The sequence below is a fragment of the Pithys albifrons genome, chromosome 11 (genome assembly GCF_047495875.1).
Source record: "Pithys albifrons albifrons isolate INPA30051 chromosome 11, PitAlb_v1, whole genome shotgun sequence".
Classification (NCBI taxonomy): Eukaryota; Metazoa; Chordata; class Aves; order Passeriformes; family Thamnophilidae; genus Pithys; species Pithys albifrons.
Window position 1 is genome coordinate 3,921,218 of NC_092468.1, and position 23,492 is coordinate 3,944,709.

At 45.5% G+C, this 23,492-nt stretch overlaps 1 protein-coding gene and 1 long non-coding RNA gene across 6 annotated transcripts; one reads left to right on the forward strand and one right to left on the reverse strand.

Annotated features, from left to right (window-relative positions):
* Positions 1-6: 6 nt before the first annotated feature.
* On the forward strand, positions 7-5,400 carry LOC139677198 (uncharacterized). Its single transcript, XR_011698790.1, has 5 exons — positions 7-74; positions 1,123-1,264; positions 2,891-2,970; positions 3,656-3,895; positions 4,711-5,400. It is a non-coding gene; the product is annotated as an uncharacterized lncRNA (long non-coding RNA).
* AMMECR1L (AMMECR1 like) lies at positions 4,914-23,412 on the reverse strand. Of its 5 annotated transcripts, none has more exons than XM_071566953.1 (7): positions 22,828-23,412; positions 17,286-17,730; positions 12,066-12,176; positions 11,487-11,601; positions 10,566-10,656; positions 9,496-9,592; positions 4,914-8,294 (listed from the first exon to the last, which is right to left on the reverse strand). In XM_071566953.1, exons 2-7 carry the CDS (start codon positions 17,690-17,692, stop codon positions 8,183-8,185), a joined length of 933 nt encoding a protein of 310 aa, XP_071423054.1. In that variant the 5' UTR covers positions 17,693-17,730; positions 22,828-23,412; the 3' UTR covers positions 4,914-8,182. The 5 variants fall into 5 exon arrangements, with proteins under 5 accessions (XP_071423054.1, XP_071423055.1, XP_071423053.1 ...); XM_071566954.1 differs by lacking the exon at positions 22,828-23,412 and adding an exon at positions 20,602-20,616; XM_071566952.1 differs by lacking the exon at positions 22,828-23,412 and adding an exon at positions 19,548-19,810.
* Between the last annotated feature and the right edge of the window lie 80 nt (positions 23,413-23,492).

The following is a 23,492-nucleotide window of genomic DNA, read 5'->3' on the forward strand; positions in this document are numbered from 1 at the left end:
AGGGGCGGGACGTGGCGGTGCCGAGTGAGGGACCAAGGGCGGCTGTGTGAGGATCCGAGGGTCGGCTCTCCTGTGTAAGGGACGTGGCTGTGCCGGGTGTGAGGGGCCATGGGGCAGTTCTGAGTGAGGGGCCGGACATGGCCTTGCTGGGTGAGGGCCGAGGGGGACTCTCCTGTGTGAGGGGCGGGACGTTGCCCATGTGAGGGACCGAGGGACAGCTCTCCTGTGTGAGGGACCGACGGACGGCTCTGCCCATGTGAGGGAGGTGGCGGTGCCGTGTGAGGGGCTGAGGGGGGCTGGTTGTACCCCATGTGAGGATCCGAGGGTCGGTTCTCCTGTGTGAGGGGCCGAGGGCGGCTGGTTGTACCCCATGTGAGGATCCGAGGGTCGGTTCTCCTGTGTGAGGGGCCGAGGGCGGCTGGTTGTACCCCATGTGAGGATCCCAGAGTCGATTCTGCCCGAGCACTGCAGAATATAAAAAAGCGCGGCTGCCGCTGTGGGGAGTGGAGGGGAGACAGTGTGAACGGGGCGCCTGAGCACCCCCGCACCAACAGCCCTCAGAGGAGTGTTTGAGCTCGCTTAGCAATTAGCTCCCTTTAGAGAGGGAAGCGGTGAGGTGCCGAGCGTTGTTAGTGTGAACACAGGGCAAGTAGCTGTGACAGACCACGACATTATCAGGCCAAGGCTCTACAGCTCCCTTAAGGAGGCTGCAGCCAGGTGGGGAGCGGCTTCTTCACACAGGCAAACATGAGGACATAAAGCCTTAAGCTGCACCAGGGGAGGCTTAGGTTGGATATCAGGAAGACGTTCTTCACAGAAGGGACGATTGGACATTGGAATGGGCTGCCCAGGGAGGTGGTGGAGTCACTGTCCTTGGAGGTGTTTAAGGAAAGCCTGGATGTGGACTCAGGAGTGTGGTCTAGTAGACATGGTGGTGTTCAGTTCCAGGTTGGACTCAATGGCCTCGGAAGTCTTTTCCAAGCTAATTGATTCTGTAATAATGAGCCCAAAGTCTTACAAGGCACAAACCAGGGCCCGAGATCAGGATGTGGAGGAATGCTGAAGGAAACAGTGCTTGTCCTTTGCATGAGCAAACCCTTCTCCTTCTGCTCTGTCCTGTAGGAATAACCAAAGAGCTCCAAACTGCACTGGTTCCCCTCCCCAGACTGCACAACAGCTCCCATGTGTCCAGGAGCACCTGAGGGCTCCAAGGCATCTTCACATCCATGGATCTGCTCCTTTTTGCTACCAGGACATCCTCCAGGTAGACAGCAAACCCCAACCTTGGGACAACGGTGACTGTTCCAGAATTTCTGTGGAGCTCACTGTGACCAATAGACCTTGGCCTCTAATGAAGTATTAATACATAAACACATTTTGTGAGGAAGGTTACTTTCTCAGACTATCCAGGATCAATCTACAGATCCCTAAAAGTCATAGGCAGGCTGAAAATGAAGATGGTTCTCCCAACAGTGCCAACAAAATAACTTATGGAGTTCTGTTTTCCCTGGAGAGCTCACATGTAAGTGCCCAACCAGCCTAAGACTCTTACAGTAATCATCTTATCAGCCCTTACTGTGTCATCCTGTGCCCTTAAAGAAAGGCAAAAATAGACTGTTGGGAGAATTTATGATGAAACCACTCCTGTTTTCATGAACTGCATCTCTGCCTACGTGGGCTGTTTTCTGAATGTTGGGAAAAGGAATGCATTAAACTATAGGAATATGAAGGGGTCAAATAACAGATTTTTAATATTTGTTATCTGGATAATAAGCATAGCAGAGAAACTGATTGGAAAGTAATTTGCTAAGTGGTAGAAGCAGAAAGACATTTGGTAAGATGGAACGGAAATATCTCAGGGAACATCTGGCAAATTAAACAATTTCAATTAGGTTTACAAGAAAACAAGGAAATCCAGGCTGGCTTGACCAGAGAAGCATTTAAAATCATTTGGAATCCTGATGGCTTCTCAAATAACCCATCAACTCAGAACATCATGATTCTCCAGCAGTAGGTGGCTTACAGAGGGTTATTAATTTTCCTGCTGGTTTTCCCCCAAGGATCCCTTCTACCTAAGTATACAAAATTAAGTATACTAAATTAAGAGAGCTAGGTTCTTGCAAGAGTTTATAGGTACAGTTTATGAGGCTGTCATGAAAGATTAAGTCCATTATCACTGATGTGTTTGGTTAAGGTCTCAAGAGCTAAATAAGAACATTCCTGAACAGAACCCACCCCCCCTGCTTTTTTTTTTTAAGAATTTAAAAAAAGAAATTATAAAACCTCCAGGAGGTATTGTTCAGCTGCTGCAACAAACCAAACATAGCAGATGTTTTTGGTATTTTTAAGATCCTCTGGCTTCTTCCTCACTAATAATGACTGTTTCAGCATTGTATCAACAAAATACACACAGAAAAGGAAAGGGAGCTTGATTAAAATAAAGTGAATGTAGGAACTTTCAAGCAGCTTTAGTGGTCACATCCTAAAATAAAATTATTTTAAAAAAAGAATACTTGGCCAAATGTAATTTATCATGAAAAGAGCCTCTCATATTCCATATTTGAGGGCAAAAAGCATTGACTGATCCCTGCTGGAGCCATGTTATTAGGTAGCAGATTGTTAGACAGACCTATGGTGGTAATTTCTGTGTTGCTGTAGTTTAATCACAGACTCTCTAACAACAAACTGGACCTACACAGACCTCACAAAACACTCAGCTCAATATCTGCATGTAATCAAATGCAGGGAGAGCTAATTATAAGGATATTCTATTATTAGCATAACCCTACTTTGTAATATGCTTTCCTTCTAATCCACCAGCAGAAGAAAGGTGGTTTCCTTACCAGTTTTTTTAGTTTCTGACAGTAATTATGTATTTTCTGTGTGATAGGAGCAGATCCTCATAGAGATAACCACTCACTGAGAGCACCATGTGCTGCACAAGAAATGTGTGAATTTTCATCTGTGTTGGTAAAGTATAACTTCAGGTTTAGCTTTCCACACCATTTTGCCTTTTTTTTTACTCTATTTATAATTATATATCCAAAACCATAATGAATGAACATGTATGAGTGAAGTTAATATCCAGTAATAAAGTCATAATAAGCCTCTGAATGCAAAACTGCTTGATCTGTTTAGTTTTTAAATACATGCAGGACATGTAGACATCAGCTGGTTGTGTAATACATAATGTGATTATAAGAGCAGTCCAGCTGACTATAGAAAAAAATGTGGTTCAATAATCCAGGTAATTGTTCATTTTGCAGAATTACATGCTTGTTTTAAGGAACATGGTGACAAATACTCTTCTGTGCTTTCTGTCTTTGTCAGTGATCAGCAAACACACTCACGAGTCACCTTTTCCCAGGCCACAGGAAAACCAGCTTAGGAACCTTCCAATCATGCTGCTCTATGCACTGTCAGTGTAAATATTGACTTAACTCTCATGGGACAGTGTTCTGGTTTTCATTTTTATCTAAATGGCATTTCTCAATCACAGTTAGGGAAAATTCTTCCTTTGTGTTTAGAATAAAAATGCTCAAGTATTCTTCATTCAAAGTGTCCTGTAGAAACTTCTCCTAACCTTTCTTTAACTTATTTCCAGAAATAAGTGAGTGCTAAATAAGTAATTAATTTTGTTTCTTATTTCAAACAGAAGTAACAACAGAAGAAAGTGCTTCCAGGAGAATTATCCTGGTTTATATTTAGCCTGGATTGACCTATTTCAGAATGCAGTCAGATGTACAACCCTCTACCTGGCCTCATCCTCCCTGTGAGCTGCTGGGCGAGTGTCCTGTGGGCACAGAATGCAACATGCACAGAAGAACCTCTGCAGAAAGACACCAGACATAGATATTATGTGTGACTGATTCACCAGGAAACCAAAAAAGATCAAGTAAGGAAAAGCATATGACACAAAAATATACAAAAAGTCACTGTATTCCTGACACCGAAGCTGAGAGGAAGCACTTGGTAACTCCTTGGGCACATGATGGCAGGGATATGGTAACTGCAGATCTAACAAGGAGTGCTCCTCACCCCTCCCCTCATTGTCTGGGGGATTTGCTTTCCAGCATTACCAGTGCCAGCAGCACATTTTCCAAAAATAGGTTTTGCTTTGTAGTTGCACTGAGGTCAATGATCTTCTCAGGCACATTGAAATCAAAACTACCCTCCCTGCCTTGGTCTGGTGTTTTCTTTGGGGCCTTGACATCCAGGGCTGCCCTTCCCAAGAGCCACAAGCAGAAAATGCAGGAACTCCAACTATACACCTGTGACAGATAAAGTTAATAATAACCTGAAAGTCTATGGAAAAAATCAGGTAAACCAGAGGGGTAATTCAATACTATCCTACAAATCAGTTAATCCTGTCCCAAAGCAAACAGGAAAATTGTCAAGAATCTAGAAAGATGGGTGTTTCTTCTGAAATAATATTTCTGCATCACCTTAAGACTACATCCTCAGAAAAGAGTCAGTGTTCTCATTAGTTCATTTCAGAAGACAAAAACAAGAACAATTGTGATAGTTTCAGGTAGAGTTACAGTACTCTGTATGTATGAGCTTTATATACTTCAAAATCATGACAACTGATAGAAAGTTATTGTCAAACAAACTGCTGTAATTGTCAAAGACACTGCTTTGCCATTATTAATGAAACATATTTAATATTTGGTTTTAATTTTCCTTCTGTTTTTCCTTACTTTCTTCTAGTGAGCCTGTTTGACTATTTCTCTGCTTCCAGACAGCTGCCATCCCACTCTGGAAACCTCCCTGGTTTTGAATATTTGGTGTCATTTACAGGTTTGCCATTCACACCTGTAATATATTGTTTGTTTTTCTAGATGAAAATGATTTTATCTTATCCCCCATAAAGGCTGTGAGAACCCATATAAAGAGGACAGTACAAATAATCTTTATCCATTATGATTTATTCTCTACAATACTTCATTAGAGGATAGAGTTCAATTATTTACACTCAGAAGTTATTACATAGGTAGGAGGCAACCAAGTGTAATACAAAGAATTGGTCTGACATCTCTGCACTGAAGGTCAAGAGGTCTCTTGCTTTAAGGAAATAAATTAACCAAAAAAATCCCAACAAAACAACATGTACTTTCCAGAATACAAACAGAAAACAGCACTAATAGTCAATGAAGATTGCAGGTTTGTTAACGTACTATGAAAACAAATTATTCTGTGCAAAGGTTAAAATGAACTCTTAGATTTCCTTATAGATTTTTTTTTTGTTCTGATAAATTGTAGATATGTGATATTTTGCCTATAAAACGTTCCCAAACTGAAATGGCCTCAGTTGAGATTGACTGTTGAACAATACAAAGGAAAAAAACCAAAGAACCTCACAGTGGAAACATTCCAACACTGACAGACTCCAGTGATCAAAGACATTCTCCTGCAGTTACTGTAAAACAAAGACAGTTCATCATTGCAGTGAGATTATTTCTCAGTTGTGGTTGTCATGAGAATAAGCCCTCCTAGACCAAAAGGCACTTGCTCCTAAGGATGAGTTAATTCAGATCTAGCCAGGTAACAGTTGCTCTGAGTAGTTCCAACCTGCTGTTCCCAGCCAAGCAACCACTCCTATTGGTTGGTCACTGCTTTTGGTTGCCTCCATCTTGAGACAACTCAACGTACAGTTTGTTTCTAGTTCACCTCCTTCATCCTTATGCATAGCTGCCATGTAATGATCTAGAAATGGGATTATTTCCTGAGACCACCTGTCCTTGTCATACATTTCTCTTGGCTAACTTAGCTATTGACACAGTTTTCAGCTGATTGGATAGCTGGACCCTTATGGGACTAAAGCCAGGAAGGCCTGTTCCTTGGGCAGCAGAGCAGTGTTTCTGATCTGCTGGCTGCTCTTCTCACTGCAACAAGACAAGAACACAGTACGTATTTAGAGGTGCCTTTTTTTCTTTTTCTCTTTTTTTTTTTAAACAGACTGAGTGGGGAAATAGAAGTGGGAGAGGATAGGACTTTCCCAGTCCCAAACCATCTGTCCCACTTTAGGCTCAAACCAACCAAGTTGCTCAATCCTAAAATTCTGTTCTTTAAAAAATGACAGCTAACCCTCCCCACCCCGCCGCTTATTCATCCCCTAGTCAAAGGAACTGAAATCAGGAAAACACTATACACTGTTGAAGACACAGAACAGGGCAAACATCTGAAAAAGAAACAGTATAGTTGAAAAGCCTGGCACTGTGTGCCTGCATGACCAGTCTCACCGAGCGTGCTCAGGGGTGAAGTTTTAGCACCATTTTTTTGCTTTTGTAAAACCTTTTAGAAATTAAATTCTAACATAGAACACTTGAACAGTAATGAGTGTAGCCCTATGTATCATACTGTTTGACAGCTGAAAGGCGAGTGGTATGTCCAGAGCTGACCCCACTCTCCCCCATCACTCATGGCACCTGGGAGAGTAATTACAAACTGGAGTGGATTGTAACAAGACTGATTTATTCTCAGCAGCAGGAAGTCATGAACAATTCCTTCAATTGCTTTCCAACAACATCACAAGGGAAAAGTGGCAATTTGTAAGAATGCCCCAGTACAGGAGGAAAGCTGGGTCGATACAGGATCGTTATCCAGAGTGATCTCCCTCACATTTCTCTCCTCCAGCAGAATGTGACACCAACACAAAGCAAAACTGCATAGCTGTGCATTGCTTCCTTAGGACTGGGAACAGCCGCCTGCAGTCCTGAGCTTCCAACCTGCCCTATTCCCTGCTATGCCAGGGCAGAATTCCAGGCTTCAAACACCAGCCAATTACCACACACAAGCAGGCTCTAAGGATACATGCACCAAACAACCATGACTCTGCTATACACTTGTATCCTCTCCACAAACTTGGAAAACAAGCCAACCAACACCACCCCAAATTGTATTTGAAGTGCAGTTACCTCATTGATAGGATGCCATAATTTAGAGTTTATGACATCCCTCAGTGATAAAGCAGAATAACAACGGGCAACTTAACTTCCTCTTAGAAGAGAGTATTTCTTGTGATCCTCAACCATTGGAGAAGAAATACAGAATGCACACGAGTTTCACACAGTTTGGGTAATACAGGTTTCCCCACTCAGTGCCCTGATGTGGTAATGACTAAGCCAAGATAAATCTTAGCAGTGAAACTACACAGCTCTATTCCATAGGCCTGCTATGAACTGGAACACTCACTGCCCTGCAGGTCAGTGGTCGCACTGGAGAAAGTGGCTGTCCTATCAATAGGAAGGTCCCCAAGACTGTTAGCTTAAATTAAACAAATTTCAGTCACTAGTCTCACCTGTGTGACTACAGACAATGTCATGCAAAGCCCTCCCCAGCCCTAATCCAACCTGCTACAAATATTTGGAAAGAAAATGATCTTAACAGAGAAGACTGTCTAGGGACACCTTTTCTTCCACACACACAGCATGTGCCATGTTGGTCTCTCACAACAGTGTTCTATTTCATAGCAGGCTTCATCACCAAGCTCTGTCTGGAAACCCAGAAAAGTGAAAACCAAGAGGATTTCTAAAGAATCCAACCTACCAAGGATCTGAGCCTCAAAACCTTCTAGGGTTTGTTTAAACAATGTATTAATTTTTCACATCTCTAAGTGTTTTCTGTTGGTGAGGATGGGGTGCTACCCAGGTGTTCAGCCCTCCCCAGTGTCGTGATGTCCACCTGTGATGCATGGGGACTGCAATCAGCTCTCAGTACACAACAGATACCAGAGGTTAAAAAAAATTAGAAAGAACCTAAAAAATGTTTTGTTGGACTCCGTTGCCCAGGCTGCCAGGGGAATGCTCCTACTTGATCTGGGGGGCTTCCAAAGCAAACAAGTTTCCAGAGTGTCAGGAACACCCAAGAGTGGATCAGTCCAAAGCAGCACTTTCACTCCAAGCAGACTTCTGTACCTCACGACAGTTCGTAGGCGTGGAACCCCAATCCAACTGAAGCCCCGCTCAGAGGGAAGGCTGAGATAAGGCTTGAGCCCCTGAAGTCCTGCCACGCTCTCCTCCTCCCCCCAGGTCAGCAGGAAGGCAGACTTGGCAACGGAAGCTAGCATCATAAAATGGTGCAGTAGTAGAAGTAACTGGACCAGGAGGAGGAGGCGTCTGCCCCAATGATGTCGTAGCCATTGGCAGCAACTGGGGAGTGGGACTGGTCATGCAGCCGTGTGTCAGGAGTAATGATTGTAGAGGGGCGGGGCATGAAGAGTGCCGTTCTGGAAACAGTGCTGGCGGGAGGCCATGTACTCTGCATAACTGATTGTCACCTTCTCACTGCGGTACCTGCGCGACAGGGTCAGAGAAACAGCGTCAACACACACAGAGGGACTGAACAAAACCCATCGTCCCAGATCACCCTTTAACTCGCAGCCAGTGACAGCCAAGAGGAGTGCACTAACTTCATAAACCACCTCCTCTGACACTGCCTCATGCAGTAGCCTGAATAACCCATCTGAGCTTGAATTAGCTGCAGTGTCCCAAAAGCTGAGCCCTACTCAAGGTGATCGCAATTCAGGGGAGGCCTGAAGTAGCACACAGGAAACAAATTATGAATTTGTATTCTTTTTATCCACTTGCAGTGGAAAAAAATGGCATAAAGAGTTTGCTGGAGACTCAGTTACAATGACTAAACAATCAGTATTTCACCAATGTTTACTTTTGTGGTTATCCTCACATTTGAAGGGCTAGTGAAAAAAATGATGGAGAGGTGAGTAGAGGGAGGTTAATTATAGCATATAAGTGATGGTCCATGTTGTACAATGAGAATTCACAAAACATGAGGTTCTTTGGGAAGACCAGAGTTTTCCAGATTTTTCTAAAGCACACTTACACAACAGATACACACGGTGGTTGTGAGTTGAACTAAGACCATGTTATGCTGGATTTACTGAAAACCTTTGTCCTGTCCTCGCCTGTTAAAAAACCCCTGTGCATGCACTAATTTTTGCAGAGGTAAGAAATGACCTGATAAATTAATATTTCTATACAGAAGCAGAATGTCCCAATTTTTACTAACATAAAAGGACCAGGCACCCATAATAAGACAGCTAGGGGTATAGAAAAGCAAGCAAATTCTGAAAACCAGCCAAATTTGAGTGTGGTTTGGAGACAGCTGTCACCTACAAATAGCTACAGCATCCACAGATGAGCACACTGAGAAAAGTAAATCCATTGAAAAGATACCAAAAAATCAACCTCTTTAACATTCAAAGGTTCTGCTTCTGATCTTTCACACAGATGGTAATAATAAAACCAGTGACACTTCTCATAGAAAATGCCAACTTTGATCCTGCATGGACCAAACATATCGTGCTCCATTCCATGTGGCACTACATGCCTTACACAAGACCTTTGCAGTTTGGTCTTTCACATTACATTTCTCATCTGAAAGAGGCATGAAGACTTAAGTCAAGCACAAATACTTTAAATTGCCCACAAAACACTAAAAAAGTAAAATTAAAAGATGACAGATACATCAACTTACCTGGTGAGTTTAATTGTTTTCCTAAAATCATTGGTAATGGGAGCCTTAAAGCCACCTTTCCTGAGTAAGGAGTCTATGGTCTGGATCTGATCCCAGTCTATTGAAAAATAGAAGCAAGGGAAATTTTTCAGTATAAAAAAGATGTTTCAAAACAATTAGAGATACATTAAAAGGACTTTAGAAAAGCAAACAACTAAACAGGAAACCCAGCTTTAGAAATCCCAGTGTTGAAGTGGACATATAGGGCCTGATGCAGGTACACTATCTGACCATGCCAACCTCTTTTGGTTTTTATTGGAGCTGGTCTATGAAATAGTAATCCCATTTCCCATACAACCTCTCTTCTTACAAGGGTCTGTGCCTTGCTTCTGTTTCAGGGACCCAAAACTTGCATCATGTGCCACTTAAGTTTAGCTCCCTAAGCCTTGAAAATAAGAGTGCTTATCTCTTCACACAGACAAATTGGGATTGGTGCTCCAGTGATAGCACAGTGCACTGCTATGTGAGAGATCAGAGTTAAAATCCCTACCTCAGTCTTTTGCCCCAGAGCCAGGAGGATGTAACCACTCCACTCTGCTAAGTGGAGGAAAGGAGGCAAGATTTTGAGGAGTTACCATGGTGACCGCTACTCTGAGTGGGAAGTGTGCTCCAGAGGGGCCCTGTTTCCAGCCCTCCTCTGGAGTGTGCTACTTTAGCAAGAGTGAGGAGGAAAGGGACCCTTCTGTTGGTGCTGTGCAGCCTGCAGTTATCCCAGCCAGCAGGAGAAACACAGAAGAGGAAAGATGCAATGCTGAATGAGGCTGGAAGATCCGCACTTTGAGATCCTTTATTTCTTAAGCCATAAAATATCTTTATGCAAAGATACAGCTGTGCAATGAGAGGAAGGCCAGATGAAAATCCAGCAGCAACTGTATCAGGTGTCAGCAATCCAGACTAAGCCTGGTGGCTCCATGGCACTCCTATGAGGACAACAGGACAGCGTTGCAACCCAAGCTCAAAATCCACAGACTTCAGTTACCCAGTTCTGTGACCCAACATGTTGACATGTTTGGCTGCCATCTCAAACCCACCTTGTTCCTTAGCAACCTCAGGTAAATATGTGGCTGTGCGTTTGACACCTTTCTCATTGATGAACTCTATTCTGATCCCATGGATACCAACCTATAGATGGAAATGAACAGCCGTAAGAGGTGTTTGCTAACACTGAGCCCACAACTGAGTCATCATGCCCACAACACTGTGCAGCTCTCTGTGGACAGCTGGGCTTTTGCCTGGGTAAGGACATTCTCTTCCCCACCCTCTGTTCTTGCCAGGCAGGTCTCACAAGCAGCTCTCTCAGCAGCCTAAAGGACCTCTGGTACTGTTCCCCAGTGAGCCTCACCAGTGTCCCTGACGCTTCTCCTGAGGTAAGTCTTGTCAGAAGTCTGACAGTTTTCAGTTTCTTGTGTTGGGCAAGAGAGACAAAATCTCTGCACACAAGAATCATGCCCAAAATAGAATCACAGAATCACAGAATATTCTGAGTTGGAAGGGACCCACAAGGAACATTGAGTTCAACTCAAGTCAATGGCCCACACAGGGGACTGAACCCATGACCTTGGCATTATTACAATTACAAAGCCCATATAAGACTCTAAAAATCATTCACACCTTCAGTCTAAACTACTTCTTATTTCCAGTTTCTATTCACATCATCAAAATACTTCCCAATCTTTTACACATGTATTTACACCCATCTCCGATTGGGTCAAATCCATAAACCACTTTCACGTTTCTTTTATTGCCATTCAATAAAAGAAATCCCCTCCCAGCCAAAAGCACACTGCAGCCATTCTCTTTCCTCCCTTCTAGTTTTCCATCCCCATTTCTTCCATTCCCAGTCTCTTCTATCCCCACACACCCTGTAATGAAGGAGACACATCACCGTGTACTAACCCGAACCCGAACGGAATGAGAGAGTGATGCAGAGTTCCAAATGCACCTGTTCTCACCTCCCAGTCCAGGTAGTCACTGGCATCCTCAAAGTTAGTGAGGAGGGAGACAGAGCAGAAGAGTTTGGGCAGCTCCTCGCGGGTCAGGGGGGGAAATCGGCTGTCCTTAAGTGCACTGAAGGGAAGAGAGGACATATTGCCTAATTCAAGCATCAAATTAAAGTGTCAGATGCTCATTTATTCCCCTTTTGATGATGCCTCCCTGAAATGTGTTTCTCTGCCACTGCACAGAAAATTATTTGCATGTCTCCCCAATCTACTGAGCTGTAATAACAGTGTTGCTGTTCAATACATTCTGCAGCCAGAGAGAAATCAAATGCTACAGAAGATGTCAAAACTGTTACTATGCGAGACACATTTGACATTAGCCTGAAAATGTCAACCACAACTCACCTGTTGCAAAGATGTTCCACTAAATCCTGATATATCACTCACCCTGACTATCATACACTCCTCAGGTTTATTTTATTGTGAAGCATTTTTGATTGAACTTTGTTGATCCAACATACTGACCTTGAATCCTTACAGATTGTCAGCAAATGAAAATAATTTCAGATTTATTTCATTTTTGACAGTTACCTGGTTAATGTGTATTCCCTGAGTCCTGAGTGAAGATTCATGGCTGAAAAGGTCCCGATGCAGCCACGAAGCCGCTTGTCCCGCCCCGTCTTCCACGTCACAAAGAGTGGACTGAAAAGGCAAAAAAAGAGAAACCTGCCAGCCTCTAGAGGTATTTGGTTGCTGAGAGGAGAGTACCAAGGTGTAAAAGAGCACTCACATGTGCCTTTGCTTTCTCTCCCTCCAGTAAACCCCAACAAGCAGGTCTGCTCAACCTGCTACCCAGCAATAACACACCTCATGCCCACACCTCAGCATCTCCCTCCACCTTCCCAGCATATCCCTGCACTCCAGCAGCACTCTGGAATTCCTCCATGAATACCTCCCTGGACAGACTCTGAATCTAATGAGTGATATGGCTCTTTGACCCCACTGATCACCTGTCAGTGCTGGCCACTCTTCACAGCACCCACCAGTTTACAGGACAGTCCACATAACAATTAACACAGGTGAAGCAAATAAGGTTAGTTATTTACAGTACCAGTGAACCTGAAAGATCCCCAGGCATTTTGCAATTCATCTATAAACAGGATTTGTGATACAAGTTTTTCTTCTTGGTATTCTTTTTAAAGGAATAAAGAGAAAGCCAAATTATTTTTTCCCTGTTACTTCCATGAGGATCTGACTTGTGGGTCTGTACATAAGGCTTGAGGAGTTTATGTCCACCTTTTTTGCTTATCTTACATTTGATTTATATGTACACATGTTCCCTCCTGTTGGACATGTATCTAAATCACTATTGTTCCTACTGAAGCAGCACCTGGATTTCCATTTTCCTGTCTACTACCAGGAATTTACAGGCATAACACCAGATTTTCAAACTCAGCAGGCTCATTTCAAGCTAGAACCCTTGATTTAGCCTCAAAGAACAAGTTCAGAACAACAGAGCTCTGTGAAAACAGGTAAAGATGACTGTCAACATTGAATACCAAAAATTACCTTCTACAGGAGTGAGTGAAATGGCAAAGACTTGTAGGGAGAAACACTAAAGAAAGGCCAGTGGTGGCTGCAGCTTTACATGAATCTCCAAACATCTGGAAAATTTTGTAAGGCAACTGATGATTCTTTTCTAATTATAAAACCAGAATGAATGATTCTGTGACTTGTTCAGACTACAGAGTAGTGAGTACAAGACATCAGTCTGTGGATTTCTATAGAGCTATAAGTAATAGAATAGAATATGATTTTCTGAGATTAAACAAACATTGACAGGAGTTCTGAGCCATCAAGACTGATTCAACAACATAACTCAGACATTTACTTTCCTCACAGACTTGAAGCTCTTGTAAGCAATGTCAGAAGCTCTCCTCACATACTTGAGCTCTTTGCAGCAAGTATTACAAAAAATACTTACATATTCTGTTCAGACAAAACCAGCATGGAGTGTGAATGATTTCTCCAATACAGTAGCAGAATTTCTCAAGTCTAAGTAGTCAGAACACAATTTAAACTGTAGTGATGAATCCATGTCCAGTGTTGTTCCTCAGAGCAACAATGGAATTAAAAACTATCACAGCATAAATCCATTATTCAGGATCCAGTTACCAGCTGGGACCAACAGCAGAAGCACCACCCAAACCAGCAAATGGCCTGTGAGTGATAATTGTGAAGGACTTTGCCCACAGAGAAGCAGGAACATCCTTCCACACCCAACAACAACCTTATTGTTGCTTGCCCAAACAGGCTATTTGCTGTTGTAGTTTGCCAATAACACTTCAAGGCACTTGCAGGAGATCATTCCTCTACACTTCTATGTAGACACCATATGTTGGAACAGCAAACAGAAACAGAGTGCAAGAAAATACATTAGAAAGCTTACAAAGAAAATAAAAGATACTAAACTTAACACAGGAGATCTCTGAAAAACACTGTCACAAGTTCAGTGGAAATTTACCTTAATCTAATTAAAGTTTTGAAGCCATTGCTCAGCCCACGTGACACTGACTCCAAACAAGAAAGGCAGGGGAGAACAGAAAAACAATCTCTCAAAGAATACAAATCTAAGTTTGTTCCCCTTCGACTCAAACTGCAGGTTCACATTTTTGATTCACCTCTTTCCCCTTCCAAAGGGAAACCTCCCACACACAACCCGTGTTTCCACAGAGCTCTGGCACAGCTCTCTGTGCCTGTAAGAGAAGAGGGATTATCAGAAGGGACAGGATAATTGCATTCAGAAGGCTGTCATATTTTAAAATACCTTAAAGCACATTTGAAACAATTTTTCACTGGTCAGAACCGAGGCAGAAAAAAAAAGAAATGTATAACTTTGTAAACATACATAAAATTTCACTATTTTCACTGCAGAAAAGATGTTTCTGTCTCTGAAGAATAAACACTCAGCAAACTGCAGATGCAGCTGACAGTGAGTCCATTGCTCAGAGCCCCTCCTTGGAAAGTGTTATTTCCTAAATGTGCTGAGGAAAGTCTTGTGTCCGTGTTCACCCATCAGCACTTCCATGGACTTTGCAACCATTTCCTCAGCAGTTCATGGCAACTGTTTCTCCTCCAGCCCCAGCATTCCACTGAGACGTGTTTGGTGCAGGTTTTTAGGCTGAGAGGGGAATTTCAGCGACTAAAAACTCACTTCTCCAATTGCAACTACAAAGGGAATTTTAAAGTGGAAAAATACAGCTTGTTCAAATCAGAGTTTAGCTTGTACTAGGGAAAAACCTGTTACAGAACAGATTCTTTGATGCAAGTCTCTTATTATTTGTCTTGCATGGCAACTAGAAACTTCTATGTTGGAGTTTTAGCACCAGTTTGTAACACCTACTATTAAAAAAAAATCAAAGACTGAAGTATGAAAGTGGAAGAGGTAACTAATTAACTATTTGCACAGGTTTCAAATTGTAATTTCTTCCAGTAATCTGAATATTAAAGGGGATATTTTCTTCCTTTACCAAGTTAATGCAGACATAACTACGAGTCTTGCAATTCCACCATCTCTCCACTGATTTGTGAACATCAAAATAAGGGACCTCACTCCACAGGGATCTTCCCATAATTCCCAGCAGGACTGCTGGCCACATCCACATCCCCTCAAGGTGGTAACATGGTGGTTTTCAAGTCAGAACTTTTATGTTATTACACAGTTTATGCCAAATCATGCCCTTCTCACCTACTCCTGTCTTTACTTTAGGGCTCAGCACCAGTTTATAAATCCAGAACTGACTGTGCCTCTTTCTATCTCATCAACAGTCTGTCCAGAGAAACTTCCTTTATAAATATTTGGTTTGTTCAAAGATCTCTTATACTGACCTTAGTTACGTCACAAAGGGTCAAAATGCAAATTATTTCTGTATTTTCACTTTGCTTACTCCCATATTTAAAACATTTGTCTTGAGGTTCATTCCATGACTGTGTCAAGTGGGGCAGCTCACCCTTGTGTGCTGCTCTACAGCAGAGCAAACCCCACAGAGCTTCTCCCTGGGGGACATCCAACTATTGGCTGGAAACAACAGCATAAATGCTGAAAAACAAGAAAATTTAGGAAAGCATTTGCCCACAGGGGCAGAGGAGCTCAGGGCTGGTTATGATTTGCTGGTGTGCTCATCTAAAAGGCTTGTAATTATGAGCACAGAGATACCCCATAAGCAATTTTTAACTTTTCAAATCTGGGCATAACATTCAACCAGCTGCTATTCCCCAAAGAACATCCTTTTTCAAACTAGTCAACAGAAAAAGCAACAAAATCCAGCCAGAAATCTCCTCTGACTCCAAAAGAATGCAGCTGTGTAAAACCATCTCTCTTACCAACTTAACAGAACAAGAGCAAAAACCTCCCTTTGCATTTCAAGTGACAAAATAAGAATGAGACCAACATAAAATGTTCTAGAAGGAGCCCACCTAGTGCAGGTATGAACAGCAGCAGGAGTGTTTCAGCCTGGGGAGCCCCTGGAAGTACCTGACAGCCTCATCCAAAGCATTTCTCCACTCATTTGGATTTACAATATTACTCAGGTTAGTCTGTGGCTGCATTCAGAATTATCCTACTGGGATAATAACCATGGAAGCACAACCTACATCCACCCTGGGAGCCAGTAAGGTGGGCAGACACTGAGTACAGGAAGAAGTCCTTGACCTGTTTAAGCCACTGTTCCTTTGCATCAATTTGAAATTCATTAACTTAAAAGTTGTTGACATCCTTAGTTTATCTGTTGTTCTGGAGGAGTGTCACAAAGTCTGTCTGTGACTGATCTTCCCATATAATTCTTTCACCAAACATTTTAGCAGCATAAACATTTCCACACCTGTGCACTCAACCTTCAGCTGCACATGAGCTCAGTCTCACCAAAGTGAAACAGCTTCATAAATCCTTCTCCTCGTTTCTCATACACATCTCCTTTTGTGCTAACCTTGGTCCCTCCTTGAACATTAACTCTCTTGGCAGTGCTGGGTTCATGGCTGGACCAAAAGGTTTCTCCAACCTAAGTGATTCTGTGATTTCTCCTCACATCGCCCATTGTCTCCCCAAAACACCTTCTACAACTGGCAATGTTTTGATTCCCCTTCCTGCTCAACCCATTAACTTGGACAGCTGAACACCCCTGGGAGTGTCCTTGTCCAGTTCCCACCAGCCAAGCCTTTGTTTCAGGATAAGCTGGAAACTTCCTCCAACTTCTTATTCCCCTTCCACCTGCTTTGCACAAGGAAGCCTCTTCCACTGTCTCTTCACTGTCTCACATTAGCTGGAGCCCCTCCAAATTAATGACATTATTTTACTGTTCCTTTAGTACAATTTTACAGGAGGAACAGCTCAGTTAATTTTTTGCAGATGAATCTATTTAGAAAGAAGGGGCAAACTTCTACATTACCATCAGGTGAGTGTGCACTCCAACAAAGGACACACTGTCTCATGGGGCACACACCAGAGTGCAAGCTGAAGAACCACCACATCTCACTGTACTCAGCCTAGTCTCTTTCTGTAGAGATAAACATGTTTTCCCTTGAAGGCCACTCTTCAAAGCTAATTTGCTTACACCAAAACCCACAATACTTTACCCTTTCATGCACTTAAATGTATCATTTTTTCTTTCTGGCAGACAAAGCAAGCAGCAGAACGTCCCCCTTCCCCCTGCACAACAGTTTTCCCACTTCCTGGAGGAAACCCTTCATCTGCATCCAACCAACCCACAGCTGTGGAAGCTGTTCCCAGCCTTCCTCCCAGAGGCAGGTACTCACTAGGGGTCGTTGGTGAACCGCGGCAGCCGTGGCTGAGGGAACCCGTAGAGGTGACAGTAGAGCACATCGAAGCAGTAGCAGCACATCTCGGCTGTCACCACCAGGTTCTTGGTGCTGTTGGCAGTTCCATTGGGCCGACTCAGCGGGCTCAAAGCTCCTGACGTGGGATTCATCCGAGTAACTGGGGAATTCCCTGGGCCCAAAGTCAAGTCAGATACGTTCTCCCTTCCATTATTCCCGTCTGTGTGCTGGTGGTTCTGAAGAGGACCTGAACTGGAGCCTGGTACAGTTGTGGTCTGATTCCCATGGCTGTGCGTTCCACTCCCAGACAACTTGGGCTTCTTCACCCCACAGCAACCGGCTGCCAGCTTGGGCTCCAGGGGAGGGACACAGCGTCTTTTTCCCATCCTGCTTCCAAACTTGCTGCCTGGAGCACTGCAGAACCCTGGCAAGGTGGGGTGGGGGATGAAAAAAGCAACACACGAAGAGTTACAGGTGAAAAATTTCCCTGCTTCTGCTACAGAGGAAGAAAATCCTCATAACATGCAACCAAGTGCAGCACTGGAGCCAGTTCAGCAGGCAGAAGGGGTGTTTTCACACATCAACTGGAGGAGTGGGGATGTCTGAGGGAACTTTTCAAGTTATTGGTGAGGTGCACTGAATACTTTAATAGGTGGCTTATCACCAAAAGAACATAATCAGACTTCTCATAAAGAGAATGAAACTGGAGGAAACAGAAGAAAAAAGACTTTGGACTACAGACACACCCTACCCACTACTTTGCTTTTCCTCCTCAGTCAATGCCTGCACCAGTTACAAAAAGCTGCTGACAAACCACAGGTGCATCTCCCTTCCCCACTCCCAGCAGAAGGGACAGCAGCCCCAGATGACACCTGGTGGGTTGGACTCCCAGGGGTGCTGACCTTGATTTAGCATTGGCAGGATAAAAGAGGAGTTTTAGGGCTGGGTGAATCAATGGAGCTCACAGGCAAATGTGCAGGGTGGACAGTCAAGATGTGCAGGAGAGAAGGAGCTAAAGCCAGCACAGTCTGAACAGTGGGAAGTGATAAAGGCAGGAAACAGGAATGATGTAAAATAATAAACCAACCCAGAGCAGTGTTTTGCTTGCAAAGAAGAGATATTAGCTCGTGCATCACCTGAAGGGGTGGAACACACACAGGGAGGAAAGGCTGTGCCATCAAAGATGAACAAAAACGACAGGCAAGGACCCCAGGCCAATGGTAACACTTAAACACCACCATGAGATCTGAACACACCAAGGGAGGGAAAACCAGTTCCCCATCTGCAAAGTGGGGCTGGACAGCAGAGGCAGAGGCATGGAGAACACAGAGGCCTGAGGTCACACTTGGCTCTCAGGAGCACCTGGGCACTACAGTGACCATCAGAGCAACACTCCAACCCTCCAGGTGCACAACCAAAGTCTGAGTGGGGTGGGGGTGACACGCTGAAGTTCAGGATGTGACAACTCCCTCGCAGGTGCAAACAACTTTATCCATGAAGTTCCATCAGCCACGGCAAGAGTCACACAATGCTGAACTGAACCAGAACCGGTCTAAGATGTGTTCAGAGATGCACACAAACCACACACACCTGCAGTGCTTGCTCTGCTTAGGAACCCTCACCTCAAGGTTTTCAAAAGACCATAAAGAACAACTAACACGACTTAATGAAAATTGTATTTTTTCCTTGATCTCTACCTTTGCAATAACAATAGAATTAAAAAAGAAAGAAACCAAACCAAGAAAAGGAAAAGTATAACTTTGATAAAGTGAGCAAGTAAATTTTTCAGTGCTTGATAAAAGTTCCCTGCTCTGGCTCAGTGAGCGTGCTGGGACAGAGGAGCCTTCCCCAGTCAGCACTGAAGGCTCAGCCGCATTGGGGAGAATAAATCATTATTTATTTACTCGGCAGCACAACAACACTCGATGCGAGCGGGGAGCCGTGGCCGAGGGAGCTCCCCTGCTCTGCAGCACGGCCTAACAAAGGCGGCCGCACCGGCGGCCCCGGCCGCGCTCCCGGGGGCACAGCGGGCCGTGCCGGGGGGACCCGCTCCGCGCTGCCGCCCGCAAACTTTGCGGGGTGTTGGGGGGCCCCGCCGGACACGGCCCGGACCCCCCCGGACCCCGCAGGGCCCCGGCCCGGGGCAGCTCCGCGGCCGCCAGGGGGCGCTGTGGAGCGGGACCCCCGCCCCCCCCTGGACCCCCCGGTGTCCCCTCACACCCCCCGGGGACACCCACCCACCTCCTGCGCCCGGCCCGGCCGCGCCGCCGCCTCAGCCCCGCCGCCGCCGCTGCTGCCCCGCCAACGCCCGCCGCCTCATGGGGCCATGGGCCTGGGCGAGCCTCCCCGGAGAAGCGGGCCCGGCGGGCGGGGAGCGGGCGGGCACGGCCCGCCGCAGCCGCGGCTTCCCGGGGCAGCCGCAGGACCGGAGCGAGGCCACGGGCAGGTCCGCCGCTATCCCGGCAGCCTCGTCCTCCTCCCCTTCCTCCTCCTCCTCCTCCTCCTCCTCCCGGCCGTGAGGTAATGAGGGCCGGACGCTCATAGTCCTCCCGCCTGCGGGCGGCGCCAGCGCGGCCGGGCGCGGGGAGGGGCCGCTCTGCCCCGCCAGCACCATCGAGACGCGGGCCCCGGTCACGTGACGCGCCGCACGTGCGGGGGAAAACAGTCCGGGAAGGGGCGGGGATACAACACCACGTGACAACAGCACCGCGCTCCCATTGGCCAGCGGCGGCAGGGACCAATGGGTGCGGGAGAGGGGGGGTGCCATCGCGAGCGGCCCTTGCGCGGCCCGGGCGGGGGGGGCGCATTTCCCACCGTCCCCCCCCCCCGCGGGCCCAGACGTTGGTCCCGCCCGGCGCGGAGGGACAAACCGGGCCCGGCCCGGGCACAACAAGGCCCAGGGGCGTTAAAGGGCCCAGGTCACAAGGCCCAGAGGCGTTAAAGGGCCCAGGTCACAAGGCCCGAAAGCGTTAAAGCGCCCAGGTCACAAGGCCCAGAGGCGTTAAAGGGCCCAGGTCACAAGGCCCGACAGCGTTAAAGTGCCCAGGTCACAAGGCCCGAAAGCGTTAAAGGGCCCAGGTCACAAGGCCCAGGGGCGTTAAAGGGCCCAGGTCACAAGGCCCGACAGCGTTAAAGTGCCCAGGTCACAAGGCCCGAAAGCGTTAAAGGGCCCAGGTCACAAGGCCCAGGGGCGTTAAAGGGCCCAGGTCACAAGGCCCAGAGGCGTTAAAGGGCCCAGGTCTGCTGGAAGAAGAAAACTGGCTGAATTATTTAAGGCATGGGCTGTCCATCTTACCCAGGTAGTTCTGTGCTGCTCACTGAACCAAAGTCTTACACAACAGACTCCTAGGCCATAAATTAAGTAAATTTAGATGTTTAAAATGGATTCGAGAGCCCAGAGCCAACATTCTGTGGAGTTAAAGCCAAGATTTTACAAGTTTGACAGGTCATGTCATCGAACAAAGACAAGGTGTAAGTCCAACAGTGATGAAGATGCCTCAAGACCACCAGAGGGATGAAGTCAGGAGAGCACCACCCAAATTTCAAGCCAAAGGGAAAGCTCCACCCAAGATTCTGCCCAGTCATTAATATGGAAATCAGAAGGTGTAACTATGAACCCAAAACTGTATAAATGGCTTATTTTACACAAACAGGCCAGGCAAGTTTTTGCCCAGTATGAACTGGCTTTGCCTCCAGCATTGTTAACAAACACCTTTGCTGCTGAAAGAATAAAAAGTCTCTCAGCAGTTATTTATTTCAAGGCTTTATCAGCTTCACTGGCCCCCATTTAGTTACAGTCACAGCTGTTTGTGGCAGGAGCCATAAATGTCACAACTAGACCAGAGCTGAAAATTACATTTTTAGTATTTCCAGCTGCCAGGGGGACACACAAATCCTCCCCTGCTCCCTTCCACACAGCACGATAAACAAACAAAACCTGCAGGGAAGTAGTTACTCCATCAAGGGGTTTAGGACAGGCTCTGTATCCATTCTGAGCAGAGAGAATGGTCTGACAGAGGGTGGTCTGGCAGATCAGTCTGTGGGATGAAGGTTGTGGTAACACGAGGGGTTGTGGCTGTGCCAGGGGGTTGTGGCTATGCCAGGGGGTTGTGGCTGTGCCAGGGGGTTGTGGCTGTGCCAGGGGATTGTGGCTGTGGCTGTGCCAGGGGGTTGTGGCTGTGCCAGGGGGTTGTGGCTGTGCCAGGGGGTTGTGGCTGTGCCAGAGGGTTGTGGCTGTGAGTTGTGGCTGTGCCAGGGGGTTGTGGCTGTGAGTTGTGGCTGTGCCAGGGGGTTGTGGCTCTGAGTTGTGGCTGTGCCAGGGGGGTTGTGGCTGTGCCAGGGGTTCTCAGTGGACAGCATGGGATGGATACAGGAAATCACAGTGTTACTTCCTAATTTCCTTCTGAGAACACAAGTGAAACACCTGAGTGAGCTGGAGACCAACTGTGCAGATCCCATAGAATCATAGAATGGATGGGGTTGGAAAAGACCTCCAAGATCATCAAGTCCAACCCTTGGTCCAACTCCAGTCCCTTTACCAGATCATGGCACTCAGTGCCACGGCCAAGCTCAGTTGAAAAACCTCCAGGGATGGGGAATCCACCCCCTCTCTGGGCAGCCCATTCCAATCCCTGAGCACTCTCTCTGCAAAGAATTTTTTTCTGCTCTCCAACTTCAATTTCCCCTGGCAGAGCTTGAGCCCATCGTGCCCCCTTGTCCTATTGCTGAGTGCCTGGGAGAAGAGACCAACCCCCAGCTGGCCAGAACTTCCCTTCAGGCAGTTCCAGACATGATACACTCACTGCACATTCAACCCCAGGGGACAAAGGAGCTGGCTCAGCTTTTCTAAGATTGTAAAATGGCATTCATGCATCACCATTCCTGATCTAAGCTGAGGCAACACAGAACAGCCATGAAACATGAGCTAGAGAAATCCAGACGAATGTCACTGGATCTGACTGTTCCCTCCTATGGAACAGAGTCCCAGAATGGTCTGGACTGCAGAGGAGCTCAAAGCTCATCTCACACCCCCAGCCATGGGCAGGAACACCTTGCACTACACCAGGGTGCTCCTGGCCTCAGACACTATAGAATCTACATGGTTTCCAGAGCACTGGGGCAATACTTTTTTGCCTTTCTAAGGTTATGGAAGAGCAACATCCTTTTAGTCTAGACTTCAATACCAGTTTAGGAAGACTAAGGTTGCAGAGAATCAGGTAAGAATACTCAGGAGAACTAATTAACAGCAAGCTTTTAACTCCTCCATAAATACCTCACACTTTGCTGGTAATGCCTTGGATTTAACCCAAAAGCACTTTGTCAACACGTGAAAGTTCCCAACCCTACAGAAATCCACTGAATTGTGACTGAGCTTCTTGCAGTGTCCTCAGGAACCTGGGAGCATTGGCACTGGCAGTTTTATTACCCTGACAACATCAAATACTTGACCATGTTCTGTTCCCAAGGCACAAGAAATGCAAGCTGAGAGCAGCAGTTTGATTCCCACCTTTTCATGTCTTACCTCTCTTTTTAATTTCAACATACACACCCACACACTCCTTTCAGGCTTGAAAAACTGGAGGGGTATTTTGTTTTCTTTCTTCTAGCCAAGGAGAAAAAAAAATAAAAATCAGCAAACACATTAACTTTCCTAATATCAAAGTTGCAATATCATTATACTAGAATTGTATCTTACAATGGAAGTAGTTTCATTTGAACAAGTAAAATCAAGCTAATATCAAAGGCTGCCATCCAAAACTGAAATATGGTTTGCATGTGTTAATGACACAAGAACAGTGTGAATATGGACTTTCTACTTATTCCTCTAGTTTAAAAAAAATAAATCAGAAAATAAGAAGAATTAAATACTATTCTTTTACATCCAAGTTCTGAAAGAGCTCAGTACTGAATAAAGGAAGAATAACAGCTCTGTAACTGGAGTCATGAAACTGAAGCTTCCTGGTGACTAAAAATGAACTGATTTGGCAACCTTTCTAAAATATGAGGGTTAAATGCACAAGTGCATGGGGAATAATCCATATTGCAGCTTTAGGTGCTGAACTGTGAGCAGTGTTCCTCTGCCCCCCAGAGCACAGGACACTGGCTGCTTCCCAACATGCTCTTTCTCCCCACAGGCTTCTTCCAAGGCTTTGTTTTTGAGTTTGCAGGTTGAACAGTTCCATTGGT

Coding starts and splice junctions, on each gene's coding strand:
- AMMECR1L (XM_071566953.1), bottom strand. CDS start 17,692: ATGGGAAAAAGACGCTGTGTCCCTCCCCTGGAGCCCAAGCTGGCAGCC. Junction 12,177..17,285: donor CGGTTCACCAACGACCCCTA/GTGAGTACCTGC, acceptor TTGCCTTTTCAG/TCCACTCTTTGTGACGTGGA. Junction 8,295..9,495: donor AAAACAATTAAACTCACCAG/GTAAGTTGATGT, acceptor CCTGTCGCGCAG/GTACCGCAGTGAGAAGGTGA.